The sequence below is a fragment of the Momordica charantia genome (assembly GCF_013281855.1).
Source record: "Momordica charantia cultivar OHB3-1 chromosome 6 unlocalized genomic scaffold, Mcharantia_2.0 BLBB01000006.1, whole genome shotgun sequence".
Taxonomy (NCBI): Eukaryota; Viridiplantae; Streptophyta; class Magnoliopsida; order Cucurbitales; family Cucurbitaceae; genus Momordica; species Momordica charantia.
In genome coordinates, this window is record NW_028275164.1 from 30,948,077 (window position 1) to 30,962,210 (window position 14,134).

At 32.0% G+C, this 14,134-nt stretch overlaps 1 protein-coding gene across 1 annotated transcript; it reads right to left on the minus strand.

Annotated features, from left to right (window-relative positions):
- Nucleotides 1-11,099: 11,099 nt before the first annotated feature.
- Nucleotides 11,100-13,110, minus strand: LOC111023684 (transcription factor bHLH36). Its single transcript, XM_022301158.2, has 2 exons — nucleotides 12,666-13,110; nucleotides 11,100-11,718 (listed from the first exon to the last, which is right to left on the minus strand). The coding sequence occupies exons 1-2, from the start codon at nucleotides 12,966-12,968 to the stop codon at nucleotides 11,296-11,298; spliced, it is 726 nt and encodes a 241-aa protein (XP_022156850.1). The 5' UTR covers nucleotides 12,969-13,110; the 3' UTR covers nucleotides 11,100-11,295.
- Between the last annotated feature and the right edge of the window lie 1,024 nt (nucleotides 13,111-14,134).

Consider the following 14,134-nt stretch of genomic DNA (forward strand, 5'->3'; position numbering starts at 1 on the left):
ACCCTCACGAACATCGATCGTGTACTTGATAAATTAGCCAAAAAAAAAAAGTATATTTTTATTATTGGTATGTTTGGTACAGAATTTAGAAGAATTTGTGGGTGTTTCTAACTTTATATACTATTATTTATGGTATAAATATAAATAAATTGGAAGATTGAGAGACGTGGAAGATTGGGAGTGGAGAATGAATTGTGAGACAGAGAAATTGAAGTATTTTATTATATTGGTGAATAATAGACTCAAATTTTGGGTTCAAACGTGCTTGCAGGTTTCACCTGTAAAATGTAACCTAGTTTGCAAAGAAAACTTGAATTGTTTATTGAATTAACAAAAGGTTACATATATAGCAATGGGTTGACTATGACCTATAAGGAAACCCCATTGATATAGTCTGGAGTAAATAGAATGTAATCTGTTACAAAAGGGAATGATTATATCAATAAATACAAATTGATTGCATAAATATACAGCTATACAAATCTCCAACAATCACTCTTTATCATGCCCCCGCAAGCGTAAGGGACCTGGAAGGACGCTTAGCTTGGATCGATGAATTGTAAATGGACATTTGGCTAGTGGTTTGGTGAGTGAGTCGGCAAGTTGATCGCTTGTGTGGACATGAGAAATTCGAAGGGTCTTTCGAGCAACTTGATCACGAACAAAGTGAAAATCAATAGCCACGTGTTTCATACGTGAGTGGAACACAGGATTGGAGCAGACATAAGTGGCACTAATGTTGTCGCAGTAGATGGAAGGTATGAATGAGGAAGTTATATGAAGTTCCTGTAAAAGATGAGTGATCCAATTTACTTCGGCCGTGGCTGTGGCAATAGCACGGTATTCCGCTTCTGTAGATGAACGAGCAATGGTTGATTGTTTCCTTGAGCTCCAGCTAATTGGATTTGAGCCAAGAAACACAACGTAAGCAGAGGTTGAGTGACGAGTGTTGGCGTTCCCAGCCCAATCAGCATCAGCAAATGCATGTAGAAGTAAAGGAGATCTAGCAGAGAGAAAGACACCATAATTTGAGGTACCTTTCAGATAGCGAAGCACTCGTTTAACTGCAGACCAATGGTTGGTGGTGGGCTTATGCATAAACTGTGCCAGTTTATTGATGGCAAAGCAAATGTCTGGACGTGTGAGCGTAAGATATTGAAGAGATCCAAGGACTTGACGATATTCGGTGGCATCATGACTAGAGGATCCATCATTGAGTTTAAGGGTCACAGAGGTAGATAAAGGAGTGCTAACTTCTTTAGCTGCTGCCATATTAGTACGCTGAAGGAGATCAGAGATATATTTCTTTTGAGATAAAAACAAACCTGCAGAGGTTCTATGTGTTTCAATCCCTAAGAAGTATGAGAGATTTCCTAGATCCTTGAGAGAGAACCGAGCGGAGAGCTTTGAAGTGAAAGAGCTCATTGTTGTTGAATCATTGCCTGTGAGAATGATATCATCTACATACACAAGAAGATACATGACAGAGTTCCCAGTAGTATATATAAATAAGGAAGTATCACTCCTTGAGTTGAGAAATCCATAATCAATGAGAAAAGACTGAAGTTCGTTGTACCATGCCCTAGGTGCTTGACGAAGTCCATAAATAGCTTTATTGAGCTTGCATACGTAAGAGGAATTTTTTAAATCAATAAATCCTTGAGATTGTTGCATGAATACACAGTCAGATAACGTACCCTGTAAGAAGGCATTGTTGACATCTAGCTGCTTTAGACTCCAACCACGGGCAACAGCAATTGTCAAAATGATGCGAATGGTCGCTGGTTTGACAACCGGGCTAAAGGTCTCATGAAAATCAATGCCAGGTCGCTGATGAAATCCTTTAGCTACAAGACGGGCTTTGTAACGAGCAATAGATCCATCTGGATTCCGTTTAATCCTGTAAACCCATTTACAACCAATAATATTTTGTGTGGGGGAGGGTGGTACAAGGGACCAAGTATTATTTTGTTGAAGGGCAAGAAATTCGGCTTTCATGGCATCACGCCAATGAGAGGATTTATTGGCTTGAGTAAAGGACGTAGGTTCGGTGTCGGTAAAGTCGGTGGGTATGGTGGTATATAAGGAGAAAGGTTTCTTTGGTTTAAAGATATTATTTTGGGCTCGAGTCAACATACGATGTGGTGGGTCTGAAGGGAAAGGTATGGTAGTTGTGGGTAGTGAAGCAGAGGGAGAAGTATCGCAATTAGTGGATTGAGACACAAGAGGGTTGGTTGCTTGAAGACTGGTGTCTTCTATTTGGTGAGTTGATGGTGTTGTAACAATAGTATTTGGATGGGCGTTAGATGATGAGAGAATTGTATCAGAAATAGGTAAGGGGGGTATATTTGGATCGGGTTCATGGTGGTGAGAGGATGGTGATGCGGTGGCAGTGGTTTGGGATGGTGCCATAATGTTGTTAGGGCGAAAAAGAAAAGGGGGAGAAAATGATCTACATACCTGTGTAGAAGAGACTCGAGATGCCGCCTTAGGTGAGACCGGTGTAGATATTTCCGAATGAGTAGTAGATCTCTTGGAAAAAGATGAGAGAAAATTAGGAAAAGTATCGCTTGAAAGTAAAAAATCAGTATGGTGTAAAGTTTTGTAGGGAAAGATCTCTTCAAAGAAAAGCACATGGCGAGAGACAAAAACTCGATTTGACTTAATTGATGGATCTTTATTTCAAATAATTCAAACATGATTTTTGTTAATTGATGGATCAATCTTAATAAGCTTAAACCAAGGATAAAATCCTAACTCATTAATTATATTAGCGAGCATGGTATTAGAAAAAGAAAAAAATCCATAAAGTAAGCCAAAAACGTTATATTTTTTCTTAATATATCGGGACATACGTAAAAAAGAAGTTAGTCACTTTGTGAACTAGAAAGCATGTGTCTATATTTAGTCGCATAACATCCATTCAACAATGAAAATGAAGAAACTTGATTAGTTAGGAAGTTAATTTGAGTATAGTCGGTAGAAAAGATATCTATGAAAGTTGTTGGATCTTCCACCCCTATATTGATCGACTAAAAAAGAAAAAGGAAAAATTGGAGTTAGTTTGAAAATATTCTAGTTTCTCATTTTTTTTATATTTTATTTTCAATTTTTGAGAAATATGTATGATAATGGTTCATTTTTCTTGTTTCTGACTTAAAAAACAACACAATAAAGTTTTTTTTTTTGTTTCTTGTTCTTATTTCTAATTTTTTCGTAGCATAGAAAAATATTATTTTATTAATTTTTGTCTTATAAAATACATGATAAATATATTATAAAAAATTTTAATATTTAATCTGAAAAGTTAATTTTTATATAAATTTTAATTCTTTTAATTTAAAATTTCAGAGAAAAAAGGATAACCAAAATTTTGAATGTTTATCTTTTTAATAAAAAAAGAAAGATTAAAAAACAAAAATCAGTTAATAAACACCCTTCCACTTTTCTTGATTGAAAAGGAGGAAAAGAAAAATAAAAAACAAAAAACGAGAGGCAAAAAAATAAATTATCAAATGGCCTTCAGAAGCGATAGTTACTTGAAACTTTAAAATTTTAACAATGTATAAAATTAATTGAATGTCAGCGAATTTTTTTTTCTTTTTTTGAAATAAAATGTCAGCGAAATTAGAGTAAAATCCAGGCCGAAATAATGAAAGTAAATAGAATCAGTTAAATGGTTCACAAAAAAAGTAAATTATACTTTTAAATTTTTAATTTGGATGGAGGATATCAATTTCGCAATTTCTTAATTCAATAATTACTAAGATCCAAAAGAACTACCGACCTTGAAAATGATAATAGGTATTTTATATATTTAGTTATGTCCAAATTTACTTCTTAAAATTTAGTTTATATCATTAATTTTTCATTCTCTATAATCTATATTATATTAAAAAGGTAGGAGGTAGGAAAAACATTTTTGGACACGTTTGCCCTTTACTAAATATTATTACAAATATTAAATTAATTATTAATTATTAATTATCCATACTATAAATGCATGGAATATAAAAGGTTAGAATGCAAAAAGTTTTCCAACAACATAAAATTAATTTTTTCTTTAATTAAAATTCATACTAGAATTTCAAGAGTTTTAGAATTTGAAAGGCTTTTGTAACTTTTTATCCTCTACTACTATAAAAATAGGCTTTCTTCTACATGTTTTTCACAAGTTTCAATACTTTTTTATTCTTAGTTACTTCAAAGATCTCTGAAAGATGATTCAATCATGAAAACATCCCAAGATATTTGTGACATATTCATCAAGTTGCAAGGGAGGCATATGTTGAATGTACATATCTCGAATACTAGGTTTGTGACATTACCATTCCACAATTTTACAAAGTTGAATAATAGTATATGTCAAACAATCTTTAAGAATGAACATATTTACTCTAAAAGATGAGTGTATAGTAAGTATTTGGATTTTTTTTTTGTTACTATTGTTATTTTTCTAATTAGTGTGTTTTTTATTTGGAATGTTTCTTTTTTTTTAGCAATTTTATTTAGTTTAGGATTTGGATTTTTCTGTTTGTTACTAATGTCTTTTTATTGTTCAATGTACTTTTTTTATTTGGAATGTTTCTTTTTTGAGCAATTTTATTTAGAATATTTGTTTAAAATATAGATAATTACAAGCTCCTGTTCTTATTGTTGAAAAAAAAAACAATTATAGAAGTCAATACATAAAAAAATGTTTATGTATTGCACGTGCATTGCACGTGGTAATACACTAGTAACATAAAGTGGATTGAAGATTATTTTTTAATTAATTTTATAATATGAAATACATTGCATTTTTTCATTGTTTAAATGGAATTTTAAAAAATAAATTTAAAATAAATAATTAATTAAACACGAGAATGCAAAAGGGTGATCAACCATGGGCTTGTAAGGTCCACTGCAAGCACGGGAGTGGGCCGTGTAATTCTCAACTCACGATGCCACTACGGCCCATCTTTCTCCATTTTGCACAAAAAGGAGATTTGGAAAATAAGGCCTTTTCAGTAATATATATAAAAAAATATATATGTACAAATTAAAAATAATTCTGTTAATTCAAATAGGTAGGGTGACAGCACCAATTAAAAGTGCTGAAGAAAAATTTTATTTTAGAAAATTAGAATTTGAATATATCACATAAATATAGTAAGTAAAAAATTATGTAACAAAGAAGACTCCAATACGGGATGCTCGAGGGGGCTTGAACCCAGACAGTTTGACTTCAACTCCAAATTAATTCATTTTAATTTTGAAAATCTTCTTTCAAATATTGTTAATTATTTTACTAATTCTTTATAAGCATTATATACATTATTATTAAAATTATTTCATAATCTAGAGAGAAAAAGAAAATCGGAAAAAAAAATTTACGTCATCGATGGATAATATAAATGGATGAATGTTGAGAATATATTGAAAAAGATGAGATCCGTCTAAGACGGGGATAGATAAAAATTTATATTTTACTTTTAAGTGGGTAAACAAATAAATTTTTATTATTAATAGAACTTTAAATAGCTCAATAAAATCCATTTTATATTTATTAATAACATTGGGTTTGACAACAAACATTTGGAAGAGGGAGTTTTTCGATCTATAGTTTAAAGTGAAGTTAGTTTGTATAAGATAGTTAGTTAGCTTAATTAATTAGTTGGCTTAATACAGTTGTTAGTTTAATGTAAACTGTTTTGTATAGCGATCTATTTATATTGACTTTATCATTGAATAAAGTGTGCAAGTTATTTACTCTCTATTATTAATATGATAGAATTGTTAGTTTTGTATAAATTAGATCTATTTATATTTAAAAAATAATTGACTCCTTACATGTGAACAATCTTGTCCTTTTCAACCTTTAATGAGAATAAGGATAATATTTTGTCCTCAAACCTTTTTATCATTGAATAAAGTGTGTGGGCAAGTTATTTATTGTATAGTGTTAATAGTTTGTATTCAAATAAACTAAAAAAAAAAAAAGGAATAAGTATAAAAGGAACCGAACACTACAAGAATTTTTCTTTCGGTCGACGAAATTTTTTGCATCGAATTAAATTTTGTCACGATAAGGTATGTTTATCCACGAAATATAAGTTTCATCTAATTTTCACTAAAAAAATTTGGTGGTGAACTGCCTGCTCTTCTTTCGAAACTTTTGGATAACCGTTGTAAAATCACTTTTTATTTAATAATAGTTTTGAATGTGTGTTTATGAGGTTTGATTTAAATTTGAATGTATAGGTAACCAGCAGCGATTGTAATAAAAAAAAAATTGCATAACCCTCATGGCATTGCTTTTAGTTTCACTCAAAAGGTTTCATATCAATAAAGATAATATTTCCTCTCTTATATATACCATGGATCAATCCCTTTCTAACCAATGTGGAACTTTGTTTGTACTCACTTTACAAACCCAACAGACGTGATCTGTTGAAGACCATATCAACGGAAGAAAAACGTCGAAAATACCCTTATGGTGATGAAATATTTAGCGAGGATTTTGTATGTCGCGAAAGCTCAAATTTCTTATAATGGAATTTTGACTAGGCATTTGAAAATTTCATTATAGAGTTGCCGCTAAATTCACTGATTCTCGTTCTCAATTTTCTAAATGCCGAGGAAGTCTATCGATGTGCAGTCCTGTCGAAGCATTGGAGACAATGAAAGAAAGTAGAAGAGAATTTAGAATGATGAGACAAATATGGAATTGAACTCTCTTATATATTGTACTTTGGTACTTTGCTTAATTTTTGCGAGGGAACACCTCTGTTTATAGGTGTTTAGAACATATATATTCTTAGATACCTTCTAAAGCATTTTATTTACATATTCATTTACAAACTTCTAGATAAATTTAAAAATAACTATTTTGTATTCATAACTCTTCTAGCGTGTTTGGAAATTATAAATTACTTTCTTTTTTCACAAGAGTATTCTGCCGAGGAAATTTCTTTCTTCTTGGCCATGAGCAGCTCGTCTCAATGGCTTTATTTCCAGTGCCTGTGTTCTTAGCAGCATGATGAAAAAAGAGCTTGATTGATATCTCTAAAAAAATATAGTTCACCAGTGTCTGAAGGAGATAAAATATAGTCTTTTTTTCTCTCTCTATTCATCCACAGTAAATGGGTATAACAACACTATTCAATCAATTCTTCCTTTCAAATTTGAAAAAAATATTTATCTGTTAAATGAATAAAAATATATCACATAAAAAAATAAATAGGAATTCCCAGCTATGTACGTAAATATTGTTACTCTAATAATTTCTTTGTTTGCTTCTAGTTTGATTTTGAGGCAGATGAACTGAGTTGGATGGTTTGAATGAGTATATGCGTTAAAAAGGTAAATTGTCCTTTTTTATCAAAGATATTGAATAAGATCAAGAACAAAATTTAAAAATATCTTTGTCCTCAATATATTATTATTCTTGAATTTGAAGTCACAATCACCACAGCTATTTTATTGTTATTATTTCTTTTCATGTTGGAAGGCCTGTTAATATTTTCTTTACCTAGGAAATTGTCAAAAATGCTTTATATTTTGCTATCTCATTATCAAAATTGTCCCTTTACAATAAAGGGTTTGATATTCACCCTTCTTGACCTGATAAAGAAAAGAGAGTCACTTGCCTCATGTTGCTGATGACGCTATAACTTGATTTTTATCGGATGTTTTCATCGAAATTTTCATAAAATTGAGATTAGGACATTTTCCAACAACAATATTAAAAATCTCGTTTACAAAAATTCTTAGACCATTCCACCTATTTAAAAGATTGACTACCACATAAATTCTTTCTGGCAAAAAATTGGGACAAGCCCGAAAATTATTCAACTTTTTGTCGTTGGTGAAAAACTTTTCAACTTACCCTATTTGTCTTGTCTATAATACAATATTTCCTTTCCCAAGCTGTAATATAATCTTATAACTAAAGGACATTGTTGTTGCAAAAGCTTGCTTCGATCTCTCTATGATTGATGTGTTTCCATCAGCAAAAGCTTTAAACGAATAGGACGAAATATTTTATGAGACTTTGCTTTGGGTTTCTTCCTCCTCTGTTCTTTCCTTTCTCTTCCACATCTTCTCTATTCAAAGAAAAACCATAAATTTTTAGTTATATCAGTTTGTATTAGTCATTAATCAGGTATGTGATTGGTTTATTAGGGTGGAAATCAATCTCCTCCATTGTGGCACCCTAGATGCGAGCCCCTTTCTTAAGACTCTGATCGTATTGTTGATTCACTTAAAATACGACGAGTCCTTTTTTTTCAATTATGTCCATTAGTATGAACTTATTTTTGAGTGAAATCAAAAGCAATGTCACGTCTAAAATTGGATAATATCATTCTATTGTTGAGATACATAAGGATTCGTTGTATTTAATACCCTTTTCCAACAAACTATTTATCTTTTTTTAATGTCTTTTGATATGATGTTAAGTTCTTATTCACTCTCCGTTTAATTTTATATGTAGAGAATTAATTCAAATTGATACATAAAACGTTTGGATTTACCTGAGCTTTATCAACCTAAAACATACTTTTTGTCAAGGACTCTTCTCAAATTCGTAAGAGAGCACGACCCTTATCCATTTAAATTCATTATAAGTTTGGATTTTTCCAAAATTTTATGGAAGCATTAATCCTCAGTATTTTTTTTTTTTTCACATGAAAGTTTGAAGATTTAATTTTTATCATTAAAATTTAACAAGACACAATTGTAACTACCACTATAACTTAAAAGAATGATTTGTATATTTTATTTTTGCCCTATTTAGAAATACATGTTCTTAACCTACCATTTATGTAATGGTCTCGACACTCTCAAACCTAAATTTGCCCGTATCTTTATCCCTGTTGTCTTACAACCACACCACCACCGCTCATATTTTGAGACTAATAATTTAAAAAATGAATGGAATATTCAAAAAGAAATAATAATAAAAATAAAAGAAATACGAATATAATTGAATCTTACAACTGTATTTATTTATTTATTTTTATTTTGAGTTCAAGAATATATGAGACGGGTCAATTCACTAACAATCTTATTACTATTCATGAAACAAGAAATGAAATGAGGTGGCCCACGACCCAGTCTCCGGAGTTTGGTTTGTCGTTATGCCACGTGACTTTTTTTCCTGACAACAGTCCAAGACTTCTGGTCACGTGATTTAAAGACTTTTGTCTTATTCTCTGATCTCCACTGCTACAATGCACAGGCAGTAGGCCATCCTTTCACCGCCTTTTAGAAAATAATCTCTTTCTTTTTTTGGTTTTAAATCTTGTTTTTGTTCCAATTAGTAAATTAGATTTCGTCATTTAAATAATATTGGCCACATCTTCTCTATTTATGAGGACAAGACATAAAGTATGGGGACAGGCGTACTTCTTCAGACAATTTCTTAAAAAACAATTCTAGAAAATTCATTCAATTATTGAGAAGTACATTCAATTAATATTGCCTTTGGACTTTCCGGAATGAATTATTAAATACTTGGCTCCACTTTGTTGAAGAGATCCGATTTAATTTTTAATTAGCATGCATCTCTAATTTAAAAAGTCATTAGTTGAGTCCTCCACTCCTACTTCAAGGTAAAAATAAAAATAAAATAGAAAAATAAAAAACTTTAGCTACCTTACGTCTATAAAAGAAAACGAATATTTTTTTCTCTTGAGTACAAAATTTTTAATGATTCTAAATTACGTCTCCTTTTAATCTATATCTTAAAATAAAATGTAATAAATTTTTAAAGTTGCAATTTTGTATTTAACAAGATTTCTGCTATTTAACAGTTTAGTTGGTTTTGTATTCAAAATTAGGTTCTCAATATAATCACTAATTGATATATATATATATATATATAATTTGCCCAGTTTAGAGTAAAAGTGGATTTTTTTTCCCACAAAATCCATTGATTTTGAACCATAGCTTAGGCTGCACGTGGTTGTGAAATCAAATTTATTTTCTCCTTTTTGATAGAATAAAAAATAATGAATTATCATAAAAGTAAAAAAGAAAACATTGTTGTTGAAGAAAGGAAAAAAGAAAAGACAGGAGAATAAGAAAAAAGAAAAGAAAAAAGGTCTCTATGTAAAAAAAAAAAATGAAAAAAGAAAGAAAGAAGAATAAGAGAATAACATGGTAGAAATAATTGAGAAATTGTAAGAAGGAAAAACTTCTATTAACCTAAAAGAAAAGATTTTACTAAGTATTCATAAGAAAATTAATAATCGACTACTAATCCACTAATAATTAAATCCATACCTTTGATATTTTCTATAATCAATACCAATAAGCTCAAGTTCTCTTTTAGTGCATCCAACTAATGACTTGTGCATTTCGTTATCATTCTCAGTTGGTTCACTCAAATGACTTGATATGTGCTTATCGGAACATCACCCGTATTAACTAGTAAAATCTAGATGCTAATTAGTGGCCTATTAACTGGATCACTCTAGAAAGTGGAAGAACCAGACTTACTTGAAGAAGCTAAGGGCTTGAAATAGTGGCCATAGCTTTAAGAGATAACGGCGAAGTCTAAACTACCACACTACTACTATACCACGATAATTCTAGCTAGGTTTAATGTGAATCAGATCAATTCTCGCATCCTTTTGTCCAAAAAGATGGTCGAGTTTTGTTTGTGTCTTCATTAATTTGGTGGATCTATATGCTCTGGGAGGGGAGGGGAGAGGGTGAGACGAGGTGTAGCAGCTGTAATTTGGTCAGCCCATCTGTTTTGAGAATAGAGAGCCATATGTCCGAATCTTGTCCCCTTGATCATTTGTAGTGTTTTGAAGGGCCAAAGTGCAAAGCATTGTTGCCTATATGTAGTTAGGAAGGCAGATGAACCACGCACACTACTGAAAAAAACTCTCTTTTTTTTTTGGTCTATCGCCATTTACAATTTGGACATCGAGCGAGGAAGAATCAATTTCAAGCTTATTAACATTTCAGGATCAATTTCCTTTCACTCTCTCCCAAAAGAAGTCGAATCCTGATACCTCCGAGAAAGAAAGATGTCCTACTCCTCTTCGGCTCAATAAATTAACCAAAAAATTAACTAAAGAACCTAAATCATAAAACACCAACAATAAATGCTAACACAGGTTTGCACTAAACAGAATCGGCAAAATGTACATAACTAACAAAACAAAAACCCATTAGCACGAAAGAATTATGGAAAGCAATTATTGAATCATTCCGAGATTACACTAGAAAAATAAGAAATCACCAACACACACCGAATCAAAACCAAAACCAAAACCCCTTTCCTCTACAAAATCTAATTTAATCCAATGGAAAGTTCTCCAAGTTGGTCAATTTATGGTGGAGTTCCGACACGTCGACACTTGGGTTGCTATCATCGGCAGCCTCGGATTCGATGGTGTGGAGGAACCTGTCGTTTATCTTGGTGGAAATGCAGCTGGCGATTTGGAGCCCTTCTGCAATTAAAGCTTCTAGAATGCTGGAAACCGGCCGCCTGCGAGTAGTGGCCGTATCTAGAACAACTTGAACTCCACCATGTTTTTTTCTCACTACGATTGTGTCCTTTCTTGTGGTGCTCGGTGTCTCCGTAGTTTCGTGGTCTGAATTTTGTTTGGCATGTTTCTTCAGCTCGTCCCTCTTTTGCGACAGCTCTTGGATTTTCGTCTGCATGTGCTGTATGTACTTCACTGTTTCATGCATGTGATCGCATATCGACCTCTTTCCCTGTCCCAATGCACCAAATTTACCACTGTCATACGTACTGTTAAATTATTGGTGAGAGGTGAAAAACAATGGGAAAACCACAATATAGTGCCTCCTACACGATATCATATGTCTGGTCCCTCAACTTTTTGGGTCCGTGTACACTTTCAAAAAGTGAAAGTAACTTTACATTGTTCCTTAAAAATATTTGGGTATTTTTTTTCTTTCTCCCTCTAAAATTGATGTCGGGATCACACTAGTGGATCTCTACTAAGATTCATTATTTGGGTCGAGTAAGATTCGAACACGAGACCTCATGGTAGGTGTGATACTGCTGAGATTGTATCATCCTCCATAGGACAAAAATGGTGGTCCTTTATCTTACAAAAATGTTTGGCCTTTTCAAAAGATTCTTAAAGTGAATTCGATCCTATCAATATTCATGGTTCCATATCATATACTAATTTACAATGAGAACTTTAATATAAACCATTATTAGGTTTCCTATATTTTCAATATGAGATCGTTAACAATATGTATGTATTCAAGTCACATAGATGAGAGGCAAGTATTGGAATATGCCGGTATTAAATGACAAAGGAAGAATCTTAATTAATGGTTATTTTCTAAAAAGTTCACGAGAGAAAAAGAATATTTTGTTTGTTCATATACTAAAATAATGATTTTTTTTTTTTTAACTTCTTAAATCAAAATATACATTTTGAGAGTTAAACCGGGAAAATTTAAAGGACAAAAATGAAATCTAAAACATTAATAAATGCGATAAGAATAGACCAACAATGCATCACATTAGAAAAAGCAAAGTTCAAAGTTCAAAGGGCAGTTATGGCTGCCTCCTAACAACCGAAAAGTAATTAAATATATGGATGCTTTCACAATCCTTGAATAGGGATTCAAAATACTGTTTCTAAATCTTCTCTCAATCAAAAAGAAAGTAAAAAGTTTACCCTAAGATAGTCAGGAGGAAGAAGGGCGCGAAGAGCTGCATAAAGAGTGGACATTTCTTGCCTTCTTTGCCGCTCCACATCTCTGTGGATAATCTTCTTCTTCTTGTTGTTTTCGTCGCCGGCAAATACGGGCGGCTCTTTTCGCCGGCGGCCGTATTTGGGGCTTTGAGAGAGAATAATGTCACTCAGATTGTGGGCGGCGGGCAACTGAGGAACGGCGATATCAACGCACGAAAGAGAAGGGAGAGGAAGTAGCTCCTCCACCACCTCGAACGACAATGGAGATTGAATATTGAATTCCATACCAACAACCAAAAGAGAAAAACAGAGGGAAAAAAAAAAGAAAAAGAAATGATTATTATTACTTTTTTTTTTGTTTCCTCCCTTTTTGGGCACCTTGAGCAGTTGAGCTTTATAGAATTCAAAAACTGGGTTTCTTTAAAAGCTAAACGATTCCTCTATAAATAAGACAGAAATTTTGTACGAAACTATTTGCCTTTTTTTTTTCCCTGGTTTAAAGGTGAAGAAGAAGAAGGAGAAAAACGCACGTTTATTGTGTTATGTTACCGGATCTGTTCCTTTTTCCTTATCGTTTTACCCTTGTACGAAGTTTTGTCGTATGACATGACTATGGCCTGTTCGGAATCATGGTAATTTTAGAAGTATGTGTACTGGAAACACAAATTAAAACAAATTAAACTTGAAATTTCGACATTTTCGGTTAGACCTTGGTAAGAAAATTTATAAGGACATTCGAAAATATTTGAACAACTATATTTGTTTTTGTTTTTGTAAGATTTGTACATGAGAAGAATATATTTAAATCATATAGGTTTCCAACGACACATTTACCAATCGTCTTATAATTTAGAGTAAATTGTAAAAATCACGCTTGAAGTATAATAGTTGCTATAATTGCCCCCTCTAAATTATAAATTCTAAAAATTAAACCCTAAAAAAAATATACCCTTGAATATTTAAAATCTAAACCCTCAGAGAAAATTGTCCCTTAAAAATTTTTAGCGCTAAAAATTAAACCTTCAAATTCTAGAAAATTAAATCTATTTGAATTGGTCCAGTTCAAAGTGATGGTGAAGTCAGAGCTCTGGGTTTCGACGGAAGTGCAATTGTAGCCAAAGGCGTGTGGCCTCTAAATTTTCGAGCAGTATCGAAATTTTGCGACGAACTTCAACACTGTTTGTTTGAGAATATTGCAAATTTACCTTCAGAGGTTGAAGAACTCTCCAACGACAATGGAGTCGAACCAAGAAGTTTTTAGTCGATAAGTAGAATTTTAAAAAAGATCCAATTATTTTTCATTTAAGTTTGAGCATATAATTTTTACCATTGAAAAGGTAAGGGTGCAATTCTATAAAAAAAAATAATAATAAGGGACTAGTTTTTACTTTGGGTCTAATTTTTTTTCATGTGTGAGATTTGAGAGTTTAATTTTTAAAATTGAAAATTTA